The sequence below is a fragment of the Pleurodeles waltl genome, chromosome 7 (assembly GCF_031143425.1).
Source record: "Pleurodeles waltl isolate 20211129_DDA chromosome 7, aPleWal1.hap1.20221129, whole genome shotgun sequence".
Classification (NCBI taxonomy): domain Eukaryota; kingdom Metazoa; phylum Chordata; class Amphibia; order Caudata; family Salamandridae; genus Pleurodeles; species Pleurodeles waltl.
In genome coordinates, this window is record NC_090446.1 from 1,051,150,468 (window position 1) to 1,051,173,963 (window position 23,496).

Below are 23,496 nucleotides of genomic sequence, written 5' to 3' on the forward strand. Positions count from 1 at the left end.
TTGGCCATCTCCACACTCTGGCTAATTTAGATTATTCTCTAGCTCTTCTCTGAATGGAATCAGGCACAGATCTTTCTCCAGAGGAGTGCTGCTTGAAAGTGAACCATTAACCCTAAAGCATCCCTTTGAATTAGAAAAAGGTTTTCCAGGTCACAGCGCATTTCAAATACTTTTACCATCAATGGGCTGTTTTGCTGTACTTTTTCAAAAGAACTTCCACAAGGATCTTGCTGGAGCTGTTGCTTTAATTCTCCATAATCTGTCTGTTCTGGAACTTAACCAATACATGAGTGTATCCAGTTTAATGATGTTCTGCACAGGACTATATATAATCTGGGCAATAAATCAATTTCCACATCTATTGAAAGGCTGAACTCGCTATAGTTAAGTAATTCTTCGTTCTTAAAACCCATGATGCATGGTTTCCAGTCTCGAATGGTATTAAACAGCAACAGTATAGGAATTATGAAGCTTGGCCTTTGAGCCTTCTTTTACCTCAGAAATAAACATTACTGAATTCCCAAATCATAAAGAATAGGCATGCACCTTCAGGCAACCGCTTTTATTGCTTCTTCTGAAAAAACAGACAAACTCCTGATACATTAATAAACAAGCATTTGCAATGCGTCTCACGTTTGCTTGATTTAGAGCTGTTGGCATTGTAAATTCATAACTGGATTTTTCTTGCTACATAAATTGGTCAACCCTGCCTCATAATTTCGTCTTTTCCTGCCATATAAATCCATTGGCCCTGCATATAACTAAAGCACTTCCATTTGCCTTCTTCCTCTATTTGCAGCAAAAATGTAAATGGTGCCAGATACCATCCTGATTTATATCTCCAATGCTAATTCCAATAGAATACCACTTTCACCACCCCATCACCAGAGTTGCTGGCTGGTGAACACATTTACCCAAAAAAGACACAAGACAGTCATAGAAAATAAATAAACTAGAAGTGTCACCCAAACATATCAAGAGTGTTCGAACAGTCATAGTTTAACCCCTTCAGTCAATATAAACCAGGGCACACCAAAGTAGTCCAAAAAGTCCAGACACTGTGTAGTGGTTGTTAGAGGTTTATTCCTTGTAGACAATGGTACATCCGTAAACAGCCGACACGTGTTTCGTCACATTGACTTTCTCAAGGCTGTAGGTCAACTTCATAGAAACAGAGGATAACAATAAGCGTACGGTAAAAGATAACAGGAGATTTTAACCTCAATTGAAAGTAAAATGAGAGAGGAAGAAAGAAAAAGAGAAACAAATGGTGAGGAGAGATTATAGTAAGATGCATGCTCTCTTATAGTTAAAATGATATATATGTGAAAGATCATAAATATTAGACAATTGCAGTGTGTAGTGGAAACCAGTGCGAAAAAGGAGAGAATCATAATAATTGTGTAGTTAAAAGATGGAAATTTGCAGTGATGGATATCACACATGCGAATATAAAAAAAAACTGATACTGTGATTATGGTGACACCATAATTTCTGTGAGGAATTACTACAGTGAAAGGGAATAAAAACGGCCTACCCCAGGCAAATATGTACTTATAATTAAGGAATGGTATTTGACTACTTTGGTGTGCCCTGGTTTATATTGACTTTGCTCAGCCCTGATTGTTTCTCCGAACAGCGCCCTGACACCTGTGGTGGTTGGGTGTTGCACCAGGTTTGCACCCCTGGCATTCGCTTGCATACGAGCTATTTTTCTCCTTAATTGAGTACATGTTTGAAATCGGATGTGCAAACATTTAGGCATTAACCACCACTCTGTTGTTTTTATAGTTTAACCCCTTCACTGCCAGGCCTTTTCCCCCTCAGGTGCCAGGCCTTTTTTTGGGGCAGGGCGCGCTTAGGCCCTCATAACCTTTTGTCCACATAAGTTACCCACGCCAAATTTGCGTCCTTTTTTTCCAACATCCCAGGGATTCTACAGGTACCCAGACTTTGTGGGTTCCCCTGAAGGAGACCAAGAAATGAGCCAAAATACAGTGATTTTTATTTTTTTTTTAATTGGGGGGAAAAAGGGCTGCAGAAGAAGGCTTCCCTGACAATGGCATCAACAAAGCGTTTGCGATGCTAAATTCACCAGCTTCCCAGCTTTCAGGAACAGGCAGACTTGAATCAGAAAACCCAATTTTTCAACACAATGTCGGCATTTTACTGGGACATACCCCATTTTTACGATTTTTTGTGTGCTTTCAGCATCCTTCCAGTCAGTGACAGAAATGGGTGTGAAACCAATGCTGGATCCCAGAAACCCAAACATTTCTGAAACATAGACAAAATTCTGAATTTAGCAATGGGTAATTTGTGTAGATCCTCCAAGGGTTTCTTACAGAAAATAACAACTGAAATAAAAAAATATTGAAATTGAGGTAAAAAACACTGCCATTTTTCTCTACGTTTTACTTTGTAACCTTTTCCTTCGATGTCAGATTTTTTAAAGCAATCTACCGTTAAGTCTGCTGGACTCTTCTGGTTGCGGGAATATATAGGGCTTGTAGGTTCATCAAGAACCCTAGTTACCCAGAGCCAATAAATGAGCTACACCTTGCAGTGGGTTTTCATTCTATACACGGGTATACAGCAATTCATTTGCTAAAATATAAAAAATGAAAAATAGGTATCAAGAAAACCTTTCTAAGGTGTTGAGAAGCAGTGGTTATTTGCACATCTCTGAATTCCGAAGTGCCCATACTAGCATGTGAATTACAGGGCATTTCTCAAATAGACGTCTTTTTTACACACTGTCTTATATTTGGAAGGAAAAAATGTAGAGAAAGACAAGGGGCAATAACACTTGTTTTGCTATTCTATGTTCCCCCAAGTCTCCCGATAAAAATGATACCTCAATTGTGTGGGTAGGCCTAGAGCCTGCGACAGGAAATGCCCCAAAACACAACGTGGATACATCACATTTTACCAAAGAAAACAGAGGTGTTTTTTGCAAAGTGCCTACCTGTGGATTTTGGCCTCTAGCTCAGCCGGCACCTAGGGAAACCTACCAAACCTGTGCATTTTTTAAAGCTAGACACCTAGGGGAATCCAAGATAGGGGTGACTTGTGGGGCTCTCACCAGGTACTCTTACCCAGAATCCTTTGCAAACCTCAAAATATGGCTTAAAAAATGCTTTTTCCTCACATTTCTTTGACAAAGTTCTAGAATCTGAGAGGAGCCACAAATTTCCTTCCAGCCAGTGTTCCCCCAAGTCTTGCGATAAAAATGATACCTCACATGTGTGGGTGGGCCAGGTGCCTGCAACAGAAAAAGGCCAAAAACCTGTAGAGATTGAGGAGATAGCGCAGCAAGTTGATAAGCACATATTTTTCTTTTATACATCTTTAGGCTGACTCTGCTTTGGGGACCCACACTAGGAATGTACTGCTTAAAAACTAAACACCCTTTGAAAAGGACCAAAGACTCGTCCACACTTATCTCTTTGCCTGGAACATAGACCTCTGAAAACCGATCTACAAAATGATCAAAGACAGGCCTAATCTTAAAAAGACGGTCAGAATTAGGGTGATCTCGTGGCAAGGCTAAAGTATTGTCTACAAAATGCAGCATACGAAGAAGAAGCAAATAGCGATTAAGAGTCATAGTTGCAGGAAATAAAGCAGTTGCCATCAAGGGACTAGTAGACCAATAAGAAGCCAGTGAAGGCTTCCTTATCAACCCCATCAAAAAAGTCGAACCTAAAAACTTTCATCTCTTCCAGATATGTGGGAACCCACTGAGTAGCTCTAGACTGAGGCCTAAGTCTGGCAGCGTTGTCCCTCAAATATTGCTCCGCATACAAATTAGTCTGCTCCACAATCTCTTCCAAAAATACATCGTCCATAAACAGGTAAAAGAAATTGACAGGCAAAAAGATTTTCGTATTGACTCTACACCCTGGGAGAGCAGTGAATGCAGGTAACTGTGGCTGCTCCATGTTTGGGGCATCCAGGTGTCAGGTCTTCTAATGGGAAACCCTTCAGCCCAGGCAGCCGCACTCTTGGCACATCAATGTCTTCTTCTAAAACAGGCTCTTCATCTGCACTGAGAGTGGCTTCCTCATCAGAAGTATCCTCTCAGACAGAAAACTCAATGCCAGAATCTCTCACTTCCTCCTCTGCCTCAGATGCAGTGTCAGTCTCATAATCATGGTCAGAAGACGACTCAAAAAGCATGCCAACAACATGCTGAGCAGTCACTCTGTTGTTAGCCATGATCCTTTCTTACAACAAATGAATTGCCAACAACAACCAGCATTAAAATAAGTCATAAACAAAGTGTAGCTTTATCACAAAGAGTTATGTACTAAAAAACTATACCACTCACTTGCCTGAAAAAGGTACTGACCAGCAACTACTCTGCACAGACACAGCAATCACCAATGATATCCTATTAAAAAGAAAAAAGCAAACTAGACATATGACAACACAAATATCATTGTGCTCAAATCTAAGGACAATTTCACACACAATCCTGCATTTAGTACACCACCTACAAACATGTCATTCATGCATGTCAACAATACTCCTTTCGAGTAAATTGCTTTTACTTACCTCAAACATGCAACTATGCAAACCGCAGGACAACTACTGCCAAAACCACAAGGATCCACAGCAAAGGAAGAAAAAGCTTTGAACTAGGACAAAAAGAAGAAATAAACTGTTATAATCGCAAATACAAATACTTCGCCAGTTGACAAATACCCTACCACCAAGAACTTAGAAATTGTCCCTGGTGCCTAAGTGGCTTCTGCCCCCCTTTGGCGGCAGATGGGCCTAAAGAAAAATAGGCAGATCTGCCCCCAACGGGAGCAGAAATGGGCATCAGTAATGTGCCCCCCTTTGGGGGACGACCCTTGCCAAAGGGGCCGCCCCCCCCCCACCAAACACATACACACACACAAGATCCCTGGTGCCTAAGTGGATTTTGCCCCCTTTGGGGGCAGATGGGCCTAATAAAAATAGGCCGATGGCCAACAGCTCTGTGCCCCTTTTAGGGGGCGACCCTTGCCAAAGGGGACGAAAAGGGACACCCCCAGCACAAAACAAAATGGGAACAAAAAAAAAATCCCTGGCATATTGGTGCTTTCTGCCCCCTTGGGGGCAGATGGGCCTAAAATAAATAGGCCCATCTGCACCCAAGGGGGGCAGAAATGGCCAATACTAATTTCCCCCTTTTGGAGGGGGGGCGACCCTTGCCCCATGGGTGCCCCCAAACACACAAAACACAACCACACAATTCCTTGGGGCCTAGTGGGCTTCGACTCCCCCTCCAACCCGCCCCCCTCCACCCCCCCTGGGCGAGATTGGCCAAAAACATGTCCGATCTAGCCCCAGGGGAGGCCGAAACATGAAAAAATATATATATATATTGCCTAAGCGGTCGCTGCCCAAATACTTCAATAAAAAAAATCCCTGGTCTATTGGGGTTCGACCCCCCCTGGGGGCAGATCAGCTGTCCCCCTAGTGGGGATTCCTGCTCCACGATCGCGGGCCCAGCCTGCGATCCTGGAGCAGTAATCCATTGAAAACAGGCACAGGGGAAAAGAAAAACGCCTGTGAGTGCGCCGACGGCATCAGATTGCCGGGGGGTGGGTGGTCGTTGGTGGAAGGGGGAGCGATTCCCCTTCCATCCCCAACTGGGAGGTGTGGGAAGGAGGCCCACGGGGAGCGCTAGCTCTCCCCCTGTGGCCCAGGTGCAGGACGAGCTGGTCTTTTTGCCATGTGCCTGGACGAGACTAGCTTGTCCCGGGCATGGGAGGTGTTAATAAGGATGTTAAGTTGGCCTGAATCATGGTCATAATTGTAATAAAGAGAGTTTATTAAAATATATACATTTATCATATAAACCTTTATCAGAAATGAACCTTTATCAGAAATAAACTTTTGGCATTAGAATGTAATACCCAAAACAGCCCCTAGAGGTCATACCCCATGGAAAAAAAACCAGGAGAAAGTAATGCAGTGTAACCATGAATGTAGCCCTAGAGGGTGTTTTTAGGGCTAGCGGCCTACTGCAGTGTTATCATAAGCAAGGCCTTTAGAACAACACCTCACCCAGCTATAAAACAAAAGTTGTAGCCATGAGAAAGCTTAAAAAACACTGAATGGTGGGAGAGGTTATTATTTTGGGGTCCCCACTAACCTAGTATGGGGCCCAGAGATTATGTATTGTAGACAGAGCGTTTTGAAGGCAGTCCCATTGTAGTATAACCACCACAGGCTGAGTTATGAGCAAAAGATTTTTGTAAAAGTAATGCCCTGCAAAGCATTATGGGGCAAGTTTTTGTGCTACAAATATTATAGTATGTTTACTGCACTGCTTAGAACAGCCTGTAGAGGACACCTCAGTAAAAACAGCATTTGAAAGAAACATGGTCCTGTAACCATACAGTCGCTCCTTAGAGAGCATAATCACATGAAAAAAGAATGGGCGAAAGTAATGCAGTGTAACCATATATGTAGTCCCTAGAGAGCACAGTGTGTTACACATTTTCAAGGTTAGCATGCCTATTGCAATAATATTACAAACAAAGCCCATAAAACATAACTTCTCCCAGATGTAAAACAAAAGTTCCAGCCATGAGAGAACTTAACAAGGTAATAAATGGTGATTGAGGTTATTATTTTGGAGTCCCCACTAACATAGTGTGGGGACCCAGAAATAATGTAGACCGAAAGAGCACATTGTGGTCAATGTTTTGAAGGTGGCCCCTTTGTCCTAGGACCACCACAGGCTGTATTATGAGCAAAAATGTTTTGTAAAAGTAATGCCCTGCAAAGCATTATGAGGTAAGTTTCTGTGTCTTGAATATTTTAGTATGTTGATTATACTGTAATGCTTGGAACAGCCCCTTGATGACACTACAGTGAAAATAGCATTTGTAAGAAACATGGTGATGTAACCATGCAATGCAATGAGTCTCATTTCGCTCAAGCTAGAGCTATTGATGTTGTAAATTCCTAACTGGACTTTTCTTGCCACATAAATTGAAAATGAAGTGTAAAACATTAGTTGACATCACTAAGCCGATTCAAATCGCCATGGCCGCCATGAGCGTGAAGGATAGACACAAAACGAAAAAGAAGTTCGCTCAAGTCCCAACATACCTTCAATCGTGCAATTATCCATGTAACAAGGTGGTAACAAAACTGTCCCCAGGCGGGAGAATCGTAAAGCATTTACCAATAATACGTGATTTTTGAAAGGCAAGCTCACGAACAAGTGAAAGTGCTGGGCGTGAGGTGGGTGTGGTTAAAAGCCCACAGTTCTTACAATAGGCCTCGACCTAAAAATTATTATCTTGTTCTAAATATTGCAAAGCAACATCGTTTCTTTCTTATTTGTAATTTCCGAAATTATGCTTTAACACATAATCGTGCAGTACGCTCTAATCCAATGTGCCCCACTCCACCCCTCCAGCTCTGGACATGGCTGGAACAGCAGGGCATATCTTTTGTGGTTCAACATCTGGCAGGTTCTCTGAATGCCAGAGCAGACAAACTCAGCCACAGATGCCTGGCAGATCATCACCATTGGCATCTCCATCCAGAGGGTAGCAAGATCTCTTTTAGTAGTGGGGCGAGCCTTAGTTAGAACTGTTCCCCTCTGCAGAGAACGTGCAATCAATCAATCATTGCATTTGTAGAGTGTGATACTCACCCGTTTGGGTCTCAAGGCGCTTGGGGGGTGGGGGGGAATAAAGGGGGTGCTACTGCTCGAACAGCCAGGTCTTCAGGAGTCTCCTGAAGGTCAGTAGGTCCTTGGTCTGACGTAGGTGGATGGGGAGGGTGTTCCAGGTCTTGACAGCGAGGTAGGAGAATGATCTGCCACCGGTTGTTGACCTGTGGATGCGTGGGACGGTGGTGAGGCGGCGGAACGGAGCTGACGGTTCGGGGTGTAGAAGGTGAGACGATCATTTAGGTATGCTGGTCCGGCGTTGTGGAGTGCTTTGTGGGCGTGGGTTAGGAGTTTGAATGTGATCCTGTTGTTGACGGGGAGCCAGTGTAGGTCTCTCAGGTGGGCTATGATGTGGCTGTGGCCGGGGATGTTGAGGATGAGGCGTGCGCAAGTGTTCTGTATCCGTTGCAGTCTTTTCTGGAGAGCGGGTGTGGTTGGTGGGCGTTGGTGCGGCTCCCAGCCTGGGCGGCCACCAGGAGGCTTCCCAGGTAGAGGGGGTGGGGCCGAGGATGAGGACCACTGTCTTATCTGAGTTCAGCTTTAAGCGACGGTTCTTCATCCCTTTGTGGATGTTGGTTTTGGCGGTGGCGGGGTCCTTGGTGAGGGAGAGGATCAATTGGGTGTCGTCGGTGTATGAGACGATGTTTAGGTTGTGAGATCGGACGATTTTGGCGAGCGGTGCCATGTAGACGTTGAAGAGTGTTGGGCTGAGGGAGGATCCCTGTGGTACGCCGCTAATGGTCTTGGTGGCTTCAGATCGGCACTTTTGTGTGCTGGAGTTTCCAAAGCGGCTCTTGCTCTGAGACTCTGTCTCCAGTGAAACTCAGGCCTCCTGTATGATTCCACCCATACTGTTCCTGCCCAGAGTTCTCAAGAAAATCAGAAACAACCTGGCCAAGTCGTCATTGTGGCTCCTGACTGGGCACGGAGATTCTAGTATCCCGAGCTTCTGAACATGAGCATCGATCTTCCGATCAGGCTGCCCTTCCGGTAGGATCTTCTGTTGCAGCAGCAGGGAGGGTCCTCTACCAAAACCTGTCAACTCTTCGCCTTTTTGCGTGGAGATTGAGCAGCGACAGTTGATAACTTCTACCTTCCTCCCAAAGTCTGCAATGTTATTCTGGCTTCCAGGTGTCCCTTCACCAAGACGATATAAGCATGCTGCTATAAAAAAAATGGTAATATATTTACAGAAAAATCTATCAACCCACTTTCTACTATTCTCTATGATGTCCTTCTTTTTATTCTTACCCTTACCCAGCAGGGCTCTGCTTTGGGTACTCTGAAGGGTTATCTTTCTGCTCTCTCTGCCTTCTTGCGGCGGCCTGACCAATACTTCTATTTAAATCCCCCATTGTAAGTAGATTTCAGAAGGGTCTTGTACATGTGTTTCCCCCTTCTCCTTTTATTATGCCTCAGTGGGACCTTAATGTGGTCCTTACATTCTTGATGTGCGCTCCTTCCAAGCCTCTTCATTAATTGGCCACTCCAGCCCTTTACGATCAAAACAGCTTTTCTTGTGACAGATTCATCTGTCCAGAGGGTGAGTGAGGTGCAGGCTTTATCATCCAAGCCTCCATTTTTGTCAATTTTTCCAGACAAACTGGTGCTGAAAATGGTGACACCGTTTGACATAGGCCAATCTGTCACATTGCCCACATTGTACGCTCCGCCACATCCCTCTAAAGAAGATGAGCTACTCCACCGTCTCGACCCAAAAAGAGCATTGTCGTTCTACCTTGACTGCACACAAGTTCCTGGTGGACAAGCAACCAGGTGGGTGAAGAAAGGTCAGGTGGTGCAGAAACAAACCATCTTTCAATGGGTTGTTCTCTGCATCAAAATCTGCTATGCACAGCAAAGAAGCAGCCTTCTAAGGGCTTTCAGTCTCATTGCACCATATTAAGAGTTGTGAGCACTGCGTTAGCACATGGAGTCCCAATCCTGGACATCTGCCGGGCAGTAGACGTGAGCTTTCTGCACACATTTACCACACATTACTGCCTGTACAGTCGGGTCCTCAGGGATGGGTATTTCCCTGTTCGATCCTGGAGGACTTCCTAGTTTAAATTTGTCCACAGTTCCACCACTTGTGACGGTATTGCTTGGGTATCTATTCAAAGTAAGGAATCTGCGGCTAGGAATCGCTATTAGATGAACAAGTTACTTTCCTTTGGTAATGCCTTATCTGGTGGATGCAATATCTAGCCACAGATTCCTTACTGACCCACCCATCCTCCTTGCTCTGTGAACAGATTTCTAGGGTTAGGGATCCTTTTCATGGCCCTAGTTTGGAAACATCAGTGTCAGTGTACTTTATGGCTCCGCGCTCCTGGTGTGAAAAGTCATGAAAAGTAACTGATGTCAGGGCACCGGGGTGGTGCCTATGTAGGTGATGTGGATGTCACTTCTGGCGCTGCTATGTGGAGCAGATCGACGCCACCTAACGACGCACAGGTATACTGCTCAAGAAAAATCTTCTGGATCCAGTCTGATGCCGGGGAAATGCAAAAGTAAGGAATCTTACATCTAGATATTGTCTGTACCAGATAAGGCTTTACTGAAGATATGTAACTTGTTCGAATCCACCTTCACTCCAGTCTACCCGACCCCAATCCAGTCCACTCCAATCCACTCCAGTCCACCCCACTCCAATCCACCCCACTCCAGTGCAGTCCATTCCACACCACTTTTGTGCAATCCACCCCACTGTAGTCCAATAAACCTTCAGTAAATCCAGTCCACCCCACTCCAGTTCAATCTAATCCACCCCAATCCAGTTCACCCCACTCCAGTCCAATCCAGCGCACCCTGACCGGGTCCCATCACTCAAATTCAGTCCACCCACCCCAATCTAATTTAATCCACCCTAATCCAATCCAGCTCACCCCATTTCTGTGCATCCCAATCTACCCCAATTAAATCCACCCACTCTACTTCAGCTCACTCCAGCCCACTACCTCAATCCACTGTAACCCACTGCACCCTATTCCACCTCACTCCACCGTATTCCACCTCACTCCACACCACTCTGACACTGCACTCTACAACACTTTCTGCCACTGAACTCTACTCCCCTCTACTCAACTCTACAACACTCTGCTCCCCCCTAATCCACTCTGACACTGTATTAAAACAAACCGCTCTACTACAATACTCACCCACTCCACTCTGACACTCCACGCCACTAACTTTTAGTGATGCTGAACAGCAGCCCTACTGGTGTACAACATGGCAACAACATGTTGCCTAGCCAATAACTCTTGCACAGGTGAGACCTATTGGCTTTGTCGGTGCTTGTTTCTTTTGACCTTATAGTTTCCTGCAACTGACATACTTTTCAATGTTTGCATAAACTACGTACAAACATCAAAGGAGCACAGCCTTTGGCATTTGTGCCTGGCGCCCACAATGGTGCATATGCTGTGAGAGGATACTGGATGCACCTTATGATGTATATTTGTTAGTGTGGATGGTAAGTAACAGGTCAGTACTGGTTGGCAATGGGAATCAACAGCAATTCAGCTAAAACTTATCTGGAAGATGATGACGTCAAAGGAATCTACAGGTCAATTACATTAGTGATCTAGAGTGGCCGATTTGGGGAAATTTATGCCTGTTACCCATAAAAGGTGAAAGACAATTTAGAGCGTTGTCTTGTATGCCTGTGTAGTAGAGGATACTGTTGAGATTTTGATCATCGCCTAATGAGTTTAATGAGAGTTTAGCAAACTTTCTGTAAGATCAGGAAACCCAACTTCACTTTTCTTTCTACAGGCCTGCGTCTGAATATTCAAGTCCAGTCCGCCCTCTTAGTTGCTTTGTGGATGAGAATACACCAATACCAGTATCTAATGGTGCAACATGTGGGCAGGCATCTGATCCCAGATTGGCTGAGAGGAGAGTCCGATCACAGCGGCATCGGAATTACATGAGCAGAACACATTTACATACACCTCCTGATTTACCCGAAGGCTATGGTAAGCAGATTAGCAGAAACTTCACACTAAGCATGTTTTTTTTTCCTTGTGGTTCAGTATTCAAGAAAATACTTTGATCTAAAGTTGTAAGTAAATAGCATAAAAAATAATTGATATTTGGTGAAAGATGAGGCCCAGCTATTTCCTTCAAATTAACCCAGAAAAATTGATTCCGGTTAAATTAGCTTTTGAATTATTTATTTCAGTCTTGATAACATAACTCTTATCAGTCATTGCATCTCAGTAACTTGCTGCTAATAACAATCCTGCATAAGGAAATAAAACATTACTTCTCGTACATAGCCTCTTAATAGAAGTAAACATTGATTTTTTTCAAAACACATTTTGGATCCCAGGACATTTTCATAATGCAGAGAAAAAAATCTTTCATTTTATATCTTTTATGTATGTAATCAATGTGTGAAAATCTTTAGATAAAAATAAAGTAGGTTTGATACACATTGCATTTTTTGCTGCTTTACATTGTTTTCATTTGTTACTCCAATATTATAACTTTCATAGGTTTACATGCTTGAATCATTCTCCGTCCATGGGATGGAGTCGCTGGTTCCTTTAAAAAAGTAATGTCAATATGAATATAAACAGAGGCCTAAGGGCAGTCAGTTTAGTAGTGTATCACAGTCATTATTTAAGAAAGGACAAAACTTAGGAGTTCACCAATCAGGGGACACCATCCTGTAGAACCATCCGAAGAACAGCTCCAGTCCCTCAGAATGTCTACTGCACGTTGTGCTACAGAGTTTCCGCTGAGTTCTGCTTGGTTTTCTCCTGTCTGGAGAATTTTCTCTCCTATTCTGACTGGAAAAGTCTTATTTTGCTTAGCTTAGTGTTTCTCCTCTCGGAAGATTTTCTGTACTGACATTTTTTCACCATGTCAGACAAGAGGAGAAAAGTCTCTTCAAGACCTGTTGTACGTGTGGAAAAAAAGAGGTTTCATTCTAAAGACCCACATAAGGACTGCATATATTGCCTCTATCCTGATCATTCGGCCAACAATCGCAAGGTATGTTGTACCTTTTAAACAAAGACATTAAAGGATAGAGAGGGGAGACTGCTAATCTGGTTGCAAAAACTTACGTCCAGAAAGGAGCCAGTGTCTGACTCGGACAGTGGGGATTCTTCATATTCTTCTAAAAGATCGGAGAAGAGAGAAATATCCCCCCATTCAAAGTCTGGTTCTGAGCAGCCCAAGACGGCCTTAAAAAAAGACTCCTCATGAGTCTTTCTAGGGTCGCACTCCTTCAACATCTCCTCAGGAAGGTAGAACCTTCTCTTCAAAAAAGTAGAAAAAAGAGAAAAAGGAAAGGGCTCCCTCTTCATAAAAGGCTTCCAGATCGTCATCTGAGCCGCCTACACCAAGAGTCAACCATTTGTGTAAAAAACCTTCCTTAGCTCTGCCGACTGATAGACCGTCGTTGACAATCCCTCCATTGACGAAATCGCTGTTGACTCGATCAAAGACGAGAACCTATACTGCAGCATCCTTGTCGATGACGACAAACATGGTCTCTACAGTGTCTACCATTGTATCTTTCTCATCAACATCATCGACAACTAGCCTGTTGAGGGTGCAGATTTCATCCACATCGACAACTCCATCATAGACGGCCCTCACTTTAATGGTGACTGCACCGCCGATCATGCCACCACCGTCACCAATGACAGTAAAAATAAAGCTAACTCATCCGTTGATGACCCAGTCGACGACGGGTTTATTTCCTAAGCAACAAAGAAAACTACTAGCTCCAGAGCATACCTCTCCTAGCAAGATTCCAGCTCATCTTTCAGATGAAGAGGACTCTGAGGAAGAGGGACTCTCTATTGCACACAGTCCATCAGAATTGCACATTAGGTGCCAAGACGATGATAAATATGAGGGAGAAGATGAGCAACAGGAGTACTACTCTTCACAGGAACAATACCAAAAAGTGGTTTGCTTGCCTGAACCCCTTTTTGCAGATCTTCAAATTATGTTTTCAGATTAGGAGGCACCATCTGCACAAACAGCTGCTCTTCCCATGGCTCCAGCAGCTCCTCCACTTACACCAGCACAGAGACCAGTATCACTACCAAACTCAGTTAGATGCACGCTAGACACACCATGTCTCAATGACCTAGCCACATCGGCCGAAGAGTGGGAGGAAGGAAAACTACAGGAAACCAATACAGAATGGGATGACTATCTTATATCTGCATACAATTCTCCATCACGTACCTCAGTGGACTCACCACCTGAGGACATTGGTGGTTTTCGCAACCTGCTGGAATGGGCATCTAGAAGATTTGCGTTCCCAATGCCTACTAAACAGACTGACTGTTTATTTATGATTTTAAATAACCTTTCCAGAAAAGTGTGTGATCTATGCCTATAGTGAACTACATATGGGAAGAAGGCATGAAAGTTATGACAACTCCAGCCTCAATGATGGCAGTTCTTCCACGCCTGGATAAAAAATACAAGGAACAGGATGATGCCCGGGCTTGTCTGGTGGGTCACCCAAAACCTGATTCCTTAATCACACAACTGGCCCAAAGAAGATCTAAAAATCCATCCACACCAGTTTCAACACCTCCAGACAAGGATGAAAGGTGCCTTGATAACATCAGAAAGAGGTTTTGTTTGATGTCGTCTTTAACAGTTAAAGCAGCAAATTCTCTAGCTGTTCTGAGCAGGTATGAAAGACAGTTATGAGCTGACATTGCCCCATATGTTGAACAACTCCCAGAAGACGCAGAGGCAAAGACAGTTCTGCATAAAAGGGAACCATGGACATTGCAGCTATGACATTTATATTATTGGCAGGATCTTCAGAACTCAGGAGACAAGGCTGGCCTAAAGCTAGTTCTGTTAGACCCGAAGTGCAGAATAAAATTCTTGATCTTCCCTTTGGCGGAAAAGCCTTTCTTGGAAAACACGTAGATGATGCTCTTCAATAGATTAAAACTAACCACAGATACGGCCAGATCGTTGAGCACGCTACAGTTCAAGAAACTGACATTTTGTGGGTCCAGAGGAAGGGGGATGCCCTCCTATAGAGGAGGCTTTCAACAATATAGATATCCCTCTTACCCCTCTTCGTCCCAACAATTTCGGAACCAATACAAAGAACTCCACCTCAAGTGGCGTATGACAGACCCACACCTAAGGGCGGTCAACATGTCAAGGCAAAGAATCAGGTGGCTGCCAATGACCTGCTTCAGGCCCCGACTACTCTTATCCCCCAACATTAAAAATAGGAGGAAGGATATCCCAATCTATCGAAAAATGGCAAGAAATAACATCAGACTTGTGGGCCTGCAACCTTGTACAATTTGGCCATACACTGGAGTTCACTCAGTCCCCGCCATAAAATCCACCGCTCATTTCTGTTACCAAACACCATCATCTACTCAAACTGGAAGTCAACACAATGTTACAAAAAAGAGCGATAGAAAGAGTCCCCTTTAATGCAGCAAGGAAAGGATTCTATTCCAGCTTCTTTCTTACTCCCAAGGAGAAAAAAGAATGGAAGCCTTTTCTCGATCTCAGGGGCCTAAACAAATATGTAAAAAAAAAACAATTGTTCCGCATTGCCACGTTGCAAGATATTCACATGTGGCTAAACCAAGGAGATTATATAGCAAACTCAGATATGCAGAATGCATATTTTCACATCCCCATCCATTTTTCTCAAGATTCCTGAGGTTTGCAAAAACTGGGAGCCACTTAAAATTCAAAGTCCTTCCTTTCGGTCTGAAATCAGCCCCCAGAATTTTCACAAAATGCCTGTACCAGTAGCGGCTTTTCTTCGGAAACAAAAACATCAAGTGTTCCCGTATTTGGATAATTGGCTGATAAAGGTAGACTCTAGTCAGCAATACAATCGACCAAGGCCTCCATAGTTTTGTTCAACAACCTAGGTCTCATCCTGAACTGGAACAAATCAAACCCACAGCCTTGGACAAACAACCTTTGTCTGAGCAATCTTAGATACCATAAACAACAGGGCTTGCCCAACGCTATAAAGACAAGAGAAGGTGTCACTGGCAAAGGCAGTTCAGCAAAAAGAGTCACTTTCAGTACTCCTATACAAATCCCTCTTGGGAATGATGTCTGCTTGCATCCCTGTAGTTCCGTATTGTCGACTTCGAATGCGACCCCTTCTAACCCAACAGTTAGATCATCAGTGGAAACAAGTATTGGGCTCCTTCAATGACATCAACATGGTAATCCTGGTGTTTACATGAGCCCTATCTTGGTGGACAATACAGACACATCTTTCAGTGGCCCTTTCATTCCTCACCCAACCATCTCTGTTAGTGATTACCACAGACACTTCCCTGGAGGAATGGAGAGCATATCTTGAAGACTTGCAAGTCAGTGGCAAATGGCACAGACCACACAGGGATTGTCACATCAACCTGCAAGAGCTCAAAGCAGTACATCTATCCCTGCAAGCTTTATTCCCAAGGGTCAAGAACTTTGTGGTCCTTATAAGACTGACACAACAACAATGCATTATATCAACAAACAGGGAGGTACGAAATCACTTCCACTCTCTCCTGACAGTTGCAACAAACCTAGGAATGGTCCATCGCAAACAGGGTTCAACAAAGAATAGAAGATGTCCCAAGGAAGCAAAACAAAGTAGCGGATACCCTAAACAGACTAAGATCCTCATGCCACGAATAGCAAACTCAATCAGGACACAGCCGATTTGATATTCTCGCAGTGGGGGAAACCCAACCTAGACCTATTTTCCTCGCAACACCAAATTCTGTTTCTTTGCAAGCTAGCATCCCCATCCAGGATCGTGAGGGAATATGTTTTTGATGGTTCAGATATTACTGACAAAAATGAAGAGGGAGCCTTGCAAGATAATTTTGATAGCCCCAAGATGGCCTCGCTAACATTGGTTTACAGAGCTTCTCCTACTCTGAGAAACCAAACATCCTGCTGACAGTGTCTTCTTATCTACTGACAATGAGCAATTGCCAGGTCCTGCACCGGGATCCCCACTCCCTCCACTTATTGGCCTGGCTCCTGAACTCAATGAATTTGCCCATCTAAACATCATACCTGAATGTAGAGAAATACTTTCCAAGGCTAGGGCGGACAGTACTATCAAGACATATTCCCACAAATGGAAAATATTTTGCTCACAGTGCAAGAAGGAATGCATACACCCATTGGCTTTGCCACCGAAACAGCGTTTACCATACCTTTTACATCTAGCATGCTCAGGGTTGGCTCATGCCTCCATAAGAGTCCACCTGGCTGCTATACCCCAGTTTAGACGATCACCCACATCTTCTTTATGGTCTTCCACACTAATTAAGCAGCTTTTCAAAGGTCTGTTTAGGACTTTCCCTCCATTGAGACCCCCGCCTCCGGCATGGCAACTGAACACGGTATTGTCACAGCTCATGAAATATCCTTTTGAGCCTATTCATAAAACAAAACTAAAGTGTCTCTCTTGGACGGTGGCTCTTTTGATGGCTGAAACATCAACCAGACGTGTCAGTGAGATCCAAGCTTTGACTATCCAGGAACCCTTTCCACAGTTTAGAAAAGACAGTGATTCTTTGTACAAACCCAAAGTTTATTCTTAAGGTTCCTTCGGACTTCCACCTTAATGAACCTATTATCTTGAAAAGTTATTTTTCTAAACCCTTCAATACCGGCTGAGAGGGCTCTTCATTCTTTGGACATCTAGCAATGCATAAAATTCTACATAAATAGAACTAAAGCCTTTTGAAAGTCTAACCAGCCATTTGTAGCTTATAGCACACCATGGAAAGGTCAACCTCTTTCCAAACAAAGCATAGTCTGATGGGTAGCTGCAGCCATAAAATATTGTCATCAAGCAGCAGGAGAGCCACAGGAACAGGGTCAAGACTATTTTGCATATGGCTGGGTCCAAACTGGGGTGGCATGGTGAGCAAAAGAACGATGGATTAAACCCAGATCTGTGACTGGGGGTGAGTGTTTGCATTGTCAGCACTCCGTCCATCATCTTTTTGTATAGCAGGAGAGCCACTACAGACTTTGGTACATGCAAACTCCACAAGATTGGTATCAACGTCCACAGCATTGTTTGCAGGAGTACCCCTCTAGGACATTTGCAGAGCAGCCACTGAGAAGAGTCCCTACACCTTTGCACAGCATTACTGTCTCGGCTGTACCCCAAAGGATGACATTGCAGTGGGCCAAGCAGTCCTCAGACATCTTTTTCAGTAAAGGTGAGCCACCCTTTCTCCTTCCCAACATCGTTCTTACTACTTCCACACATAGTTTACAGTTTACTGTGTCTTTTTATTTGTACTACTTTCATATAATGATGTGTTCATGTCTGTAACCATATTTTGTATTCCAGATACTTTCCTGGATACTGAAATATATATAAATATATGTTCGGTGGCATGTGTAGCTGCAGATACACATGCTGTGCATAGTCCGCCATCTGGTGTTGGGCTCGGAGTGTTACAAGTTGTTTTTCCTTGAAGAAGTCTTTTCGAGTCACGAGACCGAGGGACTCCTCCCACCTTGGTTCCATTGCGCATGGGCGTCGACTCCATCTTAGATTGTTTTTTTTACCGCCATCGGGTTCGGACGTGTTCCTTTTTTGCTCCGTGTTTCGGGTCGGAAAGTTAGTCAGAATCTCGGAAAAATTCGTCGGTATTGTTTCGTTCGGTATCGGGATAGTTAGAACAAATCGACACCGAACCTTGAAGAGCTCCGGTGACCCTTCGGGGTAATTTCGACCCCCGTCTGGGCCTGGTCGGCCCGACCGCGTGCAACATCGAGACTGATGGAACGGACCCCGTTCCGATTCTGTCCTAAATGCCACAATAAGTATCCGTATACGGATCAACATTTGGTCTGTAACTTGTGCCTGTCCCCCGAGCACAAGGAGGATACGTGCGACGCCTGTCGTGCGTTTCGATCGAGAAAAACGCTCAGAGACCGAAGAGCCAGGAGGTTGCAGATGGCGTCCACGCCGACAGGACAACAACAGTTCGAGGAGGAGGAAGAAGAAACTTTCTCCATCCACGAGTCGGATTCCGAAGAATTCGACGTCGAAGATCAACCAACCGTGAGTAAGACGTCGAAACAAAAAACACATGAAAAGACTGACAAAGCCCAGGGGACGCCACCGCCAGCAGGCCATGGCTTAACCCGGAAAGTAGGTGACCGTCCATCGGCACCGAAAAAGGGCGAGCTGGTGTCGAAGTCGTCCGACTCGGGTCGAGACACAGGCACGCAGCAATCTCGGGACCGACAGAGTGGTGCAGAAAAGGGTCGACACCGAGACAGCGGCACCGAAGCTGCTCAGCACAGCGGCACCGAAGTTGGTCAGCACCGAGACGGAACGACACCGAAAAAGAAAAAGATCTTGTCGGAGCCGAGAAAATCCAAAGACACGGTTTCGGTGCCGAAACACCCGGCAACCGAACCGAAAACTGGTTCCTACTCAGAGGAACAAGGAATGTCCTCTCAACTAAAAAGACATAGATTTGAGGAGGAATTACAAACAATAGAGCCAGATAACACTCAAAAGTGGATCTTTATTCAAAAGGATACAGGGAAGATCAGCACTCTTCCCCCAATCAAAAGAAAAAGGAAACTTGACTTCCAGCAAGGAGACAAGCAACCACAAGCAAAAGTGGTAAAGAAGGTAACTCCACCACCCTCACCACCACCATCAACTCATGCATCACCGGCACAAACTCCACCATTAACACACTCACCAGCTCATACCACAATGAGCCAGGATGATCTGGATGCATGGGACCTCTACGATGCTCCAGTATCGGACAATAGCCCAGAGTCGTACCCAACTAAACCGTCACCACCTGAGGACAGTACATCATATGCACAGGTGGTAGCTAGGGCAGCCGAATTCCATAATGTATCGCTACATTCGGAGCCTATTGAGGATGACTTCCTCTTTAACACCCTGTCCTCCACCCATAGCCATTATCAAAGCCTTCCCATGCTCCCAGGAATGCTAAGACACTCGAAACAGATATTTCAGGAGCCAGTTAAAAGCAGAGCCATAACTCCAAGGGTGGAGAAAAAATGCAAGGCACCGCCCACAGACCCTGCTTTTATCACATCACAACTGACACCGGACTCAGTAGTTGTGGGGGCAGCTCGTAAGAGAGCCAACTCGCATACATCAGGCGACGCACCACCTCCGGACAAGGAGAGCCGCAAATTTGATGCAGCGGGAAAAAGGGTTGCAGCACAAGCGGCAAATCAGTGGCGCATCGCCAACTCGCAAGCACTCCGAGCGAGATACGACAGGGCTCATTGGGATGAGATGCAACATTTCATCGAACATCTCCCCTAAGAGATCCAAAAACGAGCGCAACAGGTGGTGGAAGAGGGGCAAAGTATCTCGAACAACCAGATACGATCTGCCATGGATGCAGCGGATACAGCTGCAAGAACAATAAATACTGCAGTCACGATAAGGAGGCACGCATGGCTGCGCACATCTGGCTTCAAACCTGAAATACAACAGGCTGTGCTCAATATGCCGTTTAATGAACAGCAATTGTTTGGGCCGGAGGTGGACACTGCAATTGAAAAATTAAAAAAGTACACTGACACAGCCAAAGCCATGGGCGCACTCTACTCCCCTCAGGGCAGAGGCACATTTGGCACATTTCGTAAAACAACTTTTAGGGGAGGGTTTCGAGGCCAACCCACAGACGCCAGCACCTCACAAGCAAGACCACCTACCTACCAGGGACAATATCAAAGGGGAGGCTTTCGGGGACAATACAGAGGGGGCCAATTCCCAAGAAACCGGGGAAAATTTCAAGGTCCCAAAACCCCTCAAAATAAACAGTGACTCACAGGTCACACAACCCCTTCACACAACACCAGTGGGGAGAAGCCTAAGCCAGTTCTACAAATCTTGGGAGGAAATAACAACAGACACTTGGGTCTTAGCAATTATCCAACATGGTTATTGCATAGAATTTCTCCAACTCCCTCCACACGTCCCACCGAAAACACACAATATGTCAAAACAGCATATAGACCTTCTAGGACTAGAAGTTCAAGCATTACTGCAAAAAGACGCAATAGAATTAGTACCAATTCCACAAAAGAACACAGGAGTTTACTCACTGTACTTTCTAATACCAAAAAAGGACAAAACTCTAAGACCAATACTAGATCTCAGAACACTAAACACCTACATCAAATCAGACCACTTTCACACGGTCACGTTACAAGACGTAATCCCATTGCTCAAACAGCAGGACTACATGACCACATTAGATCTAAAGGACGCGTATTTCCATATACCGATACATCCCTCGCACAGGAAATACCTAAGGTTCGTATTCAAGGGAATACATTACCAATTCAAAGTGTTACCATTCGGAATAACAACTGTGCCAAGAGTCTTTACAAAATGTCTAGCAGTAGTAGCTGCACATATCAGGAGGCAGCAAATACACGTGTTCCCTTACTTAGACGACTGGTTAATCAAGACCAACACGCTAACAAAGTGTTCACATCACACAAATTATGTTATACAAACCCTTTACAAGCTGGGTTTCTCCATCAACTATGCAAAGTCACACCTTTTGCCGTGTCAAACACAGCAATACATAGGAGCGACAATCAACACAACTGAAGGGATAGCCACTCCAAGTCCTCAAAGGGTTCAAACATTTCACAAAGTGATACAGGCCATGTATCCAACACAAAAGATACATGCAAAGATGGTATTAAAACTCCTAGGCATGATGTCCTCATGCATAGCCATTGTCCCAAACGCAAGATTGCACATGCGGCCCTTACAACAGTGCCCAGCATCACAATGGTCACAGGCACAGGGTCAACTTCAAGATCTAGTGTTGATAGACCGCCAAACATACACCTCGCTTCAATGGTGGAACACTATAAATTTAAACAAAGGGCGGCCTTTCCAAGACCCAGTGCCTCAATACGTAATAACAACGATGCCTCCATGATAGGGTGGGGAGCACACCTCAACCAACACAGCATCCAAGGACAATGGGACACTCAACAGAGACAGTTTCACATAAATCACTTAGAATTACTGGCAGTATTTCTAGCGTTGAAAGCTTTTCAACCTATAATAATCCACAAACACATTCTTGTCAAAACAGACAACATGACAACGATGTATTATCTGAACAAACAGGGAGGAACACACTCAACACAGTTGTGTCTTCTGACACAAAATATTTGGCATTGGGCGATTCACAACCACATTCGCCTAATAGCGCAGTTCATTCCAGGAATTCAGAACCAGTTAGCAGACAATCTCTCTCGGGATCACCAACAGATCCACGAATGGGAGATTCAACCCCAAATACTAAACACTTACTTCCAAAGATGGGGAACACCACAAATAGATCTATTTGCAACAAAAGAAAACGCAAAATGCCAAAACTTCGCATCCAGGTACCCACAGGATCAGTCTCAGGGCAATGCGTTATGGATGAGTTGGTCAGGGATATTTGCATACGCTTTTCCCCCTCTCCCACTCCTTCCATATCTAGTAAACAAATTGAGTCAAAACAAACTCAAACTCATACTAATAGCACCAACTTGGGCAAGACAACCTTGGTACACAACACTACTAGACCTTTCAGTAGTGCCTCATGTCAAACTACCGAACAGACCAGATCTGTTAACTCAACACAAACAACAGATCAGACACCCAAATCCAGCATCGCTGAATCTAGCAATTTGGCTCCTGAAGTCTTAGAATTCGGACATCTAGACGTTACACAGGAATGTATGGAGGTCATAAAACAAGCTAGAAAACCAACCACAAGACATTGCTATGCAAATAAGTGGAAAAGATTTGTTTATTACTGCCATAATACACAAATTCAACCCTTACACACATCTGCTAAAGAAATCGTCAGCTACCTACTGCACTTACAAAAGTCAAAGCTAGCTTTCTCATCCATTAAAATACATCTCGCAGCAATTTCAGCTTATCTGCAAATTACGCATTCAACTTCACTATTTAGGATACCAGTCATAAAGGCTTTTATGGAGGGACTGAAAAGAATGATCCCACCAAGAACACCACCAGTTCCTTCGTGGAACCTCTACATTGTCTTAACATGGGTCCACCGTTTGAACCCATGCACTCATGTGAGATACAATATTTAACTTGGAAAGTAGCATTTCTAATTGCCATCACATCTCTAAGAAGAGTAAGTGAAATACAGGCATTTACCATTCAAGAACCCTTTATTCAGATACACAAGAATAAAGTAGTCTTACGAACAAATCTAAAGTTCTTACCAAAAGTCATATCACCGTTCCACTTTAATCAAACAGTAGAACTACCAGTGTTCTTTCCTGAACCAGATTCTGTAGCTGAAAGAGCACTACATACATTAGACATCAAAAGAGCATTAATTTACTACATTGACAGAACAAAACATATTCGAAAAACAAAACTACTATTCGTTGCTTTCCAAAAACCTCAAACAGGAAATCCAATATCCAAACAAGGCATTGCCAGATGGATAGTTAAATGCATTCAAACCTGTTATCTCAAAGCAAAAAGAGAACTGCCTATCACACCAAAGGCACACTCAACTAGGAAGAAAGGTGCTACCATGGCCTTTCTGGAATTTTCCAATGAATGAAATATGTAAGGCTGCCACATGGTCTACGCCTCATACGTTCACCAAGCATTACTGTGTGGATGTGTTAATAACACAACAAGCCACAGTAGGACAAGCAGTGCTACAAACTTTATTTCAAACAACTCCAACTCCTACAGGCTGAGCCACCGCTTTTGGGGAGATAAC

General features: G+C 44.2%; 1 protein-coding gene across 1 annotated transcript in view; it reads left to right on the forward strand.

The window, feature by feature from the left end:
* SMURF2 (SMAD specific E3 ubiquitin protein ligase 2) overlaps nt 1–23,496 on the forward strand; it is a 708,378-nt gene that overhangs the window by 365,038 nt on the left and 319,844 nt on the right. Inside the window, exon 8 of the mRNA XM_069199920.1 lies at nt 11,465–11,667. Within this exon, the coding sequence (XP_069056021.1) occupies nt 11,465–11,667 (203 nt within the window). The remainder of the gene's footprint in view (nt 1–11,464; nt 11,668–23,496) is intronic.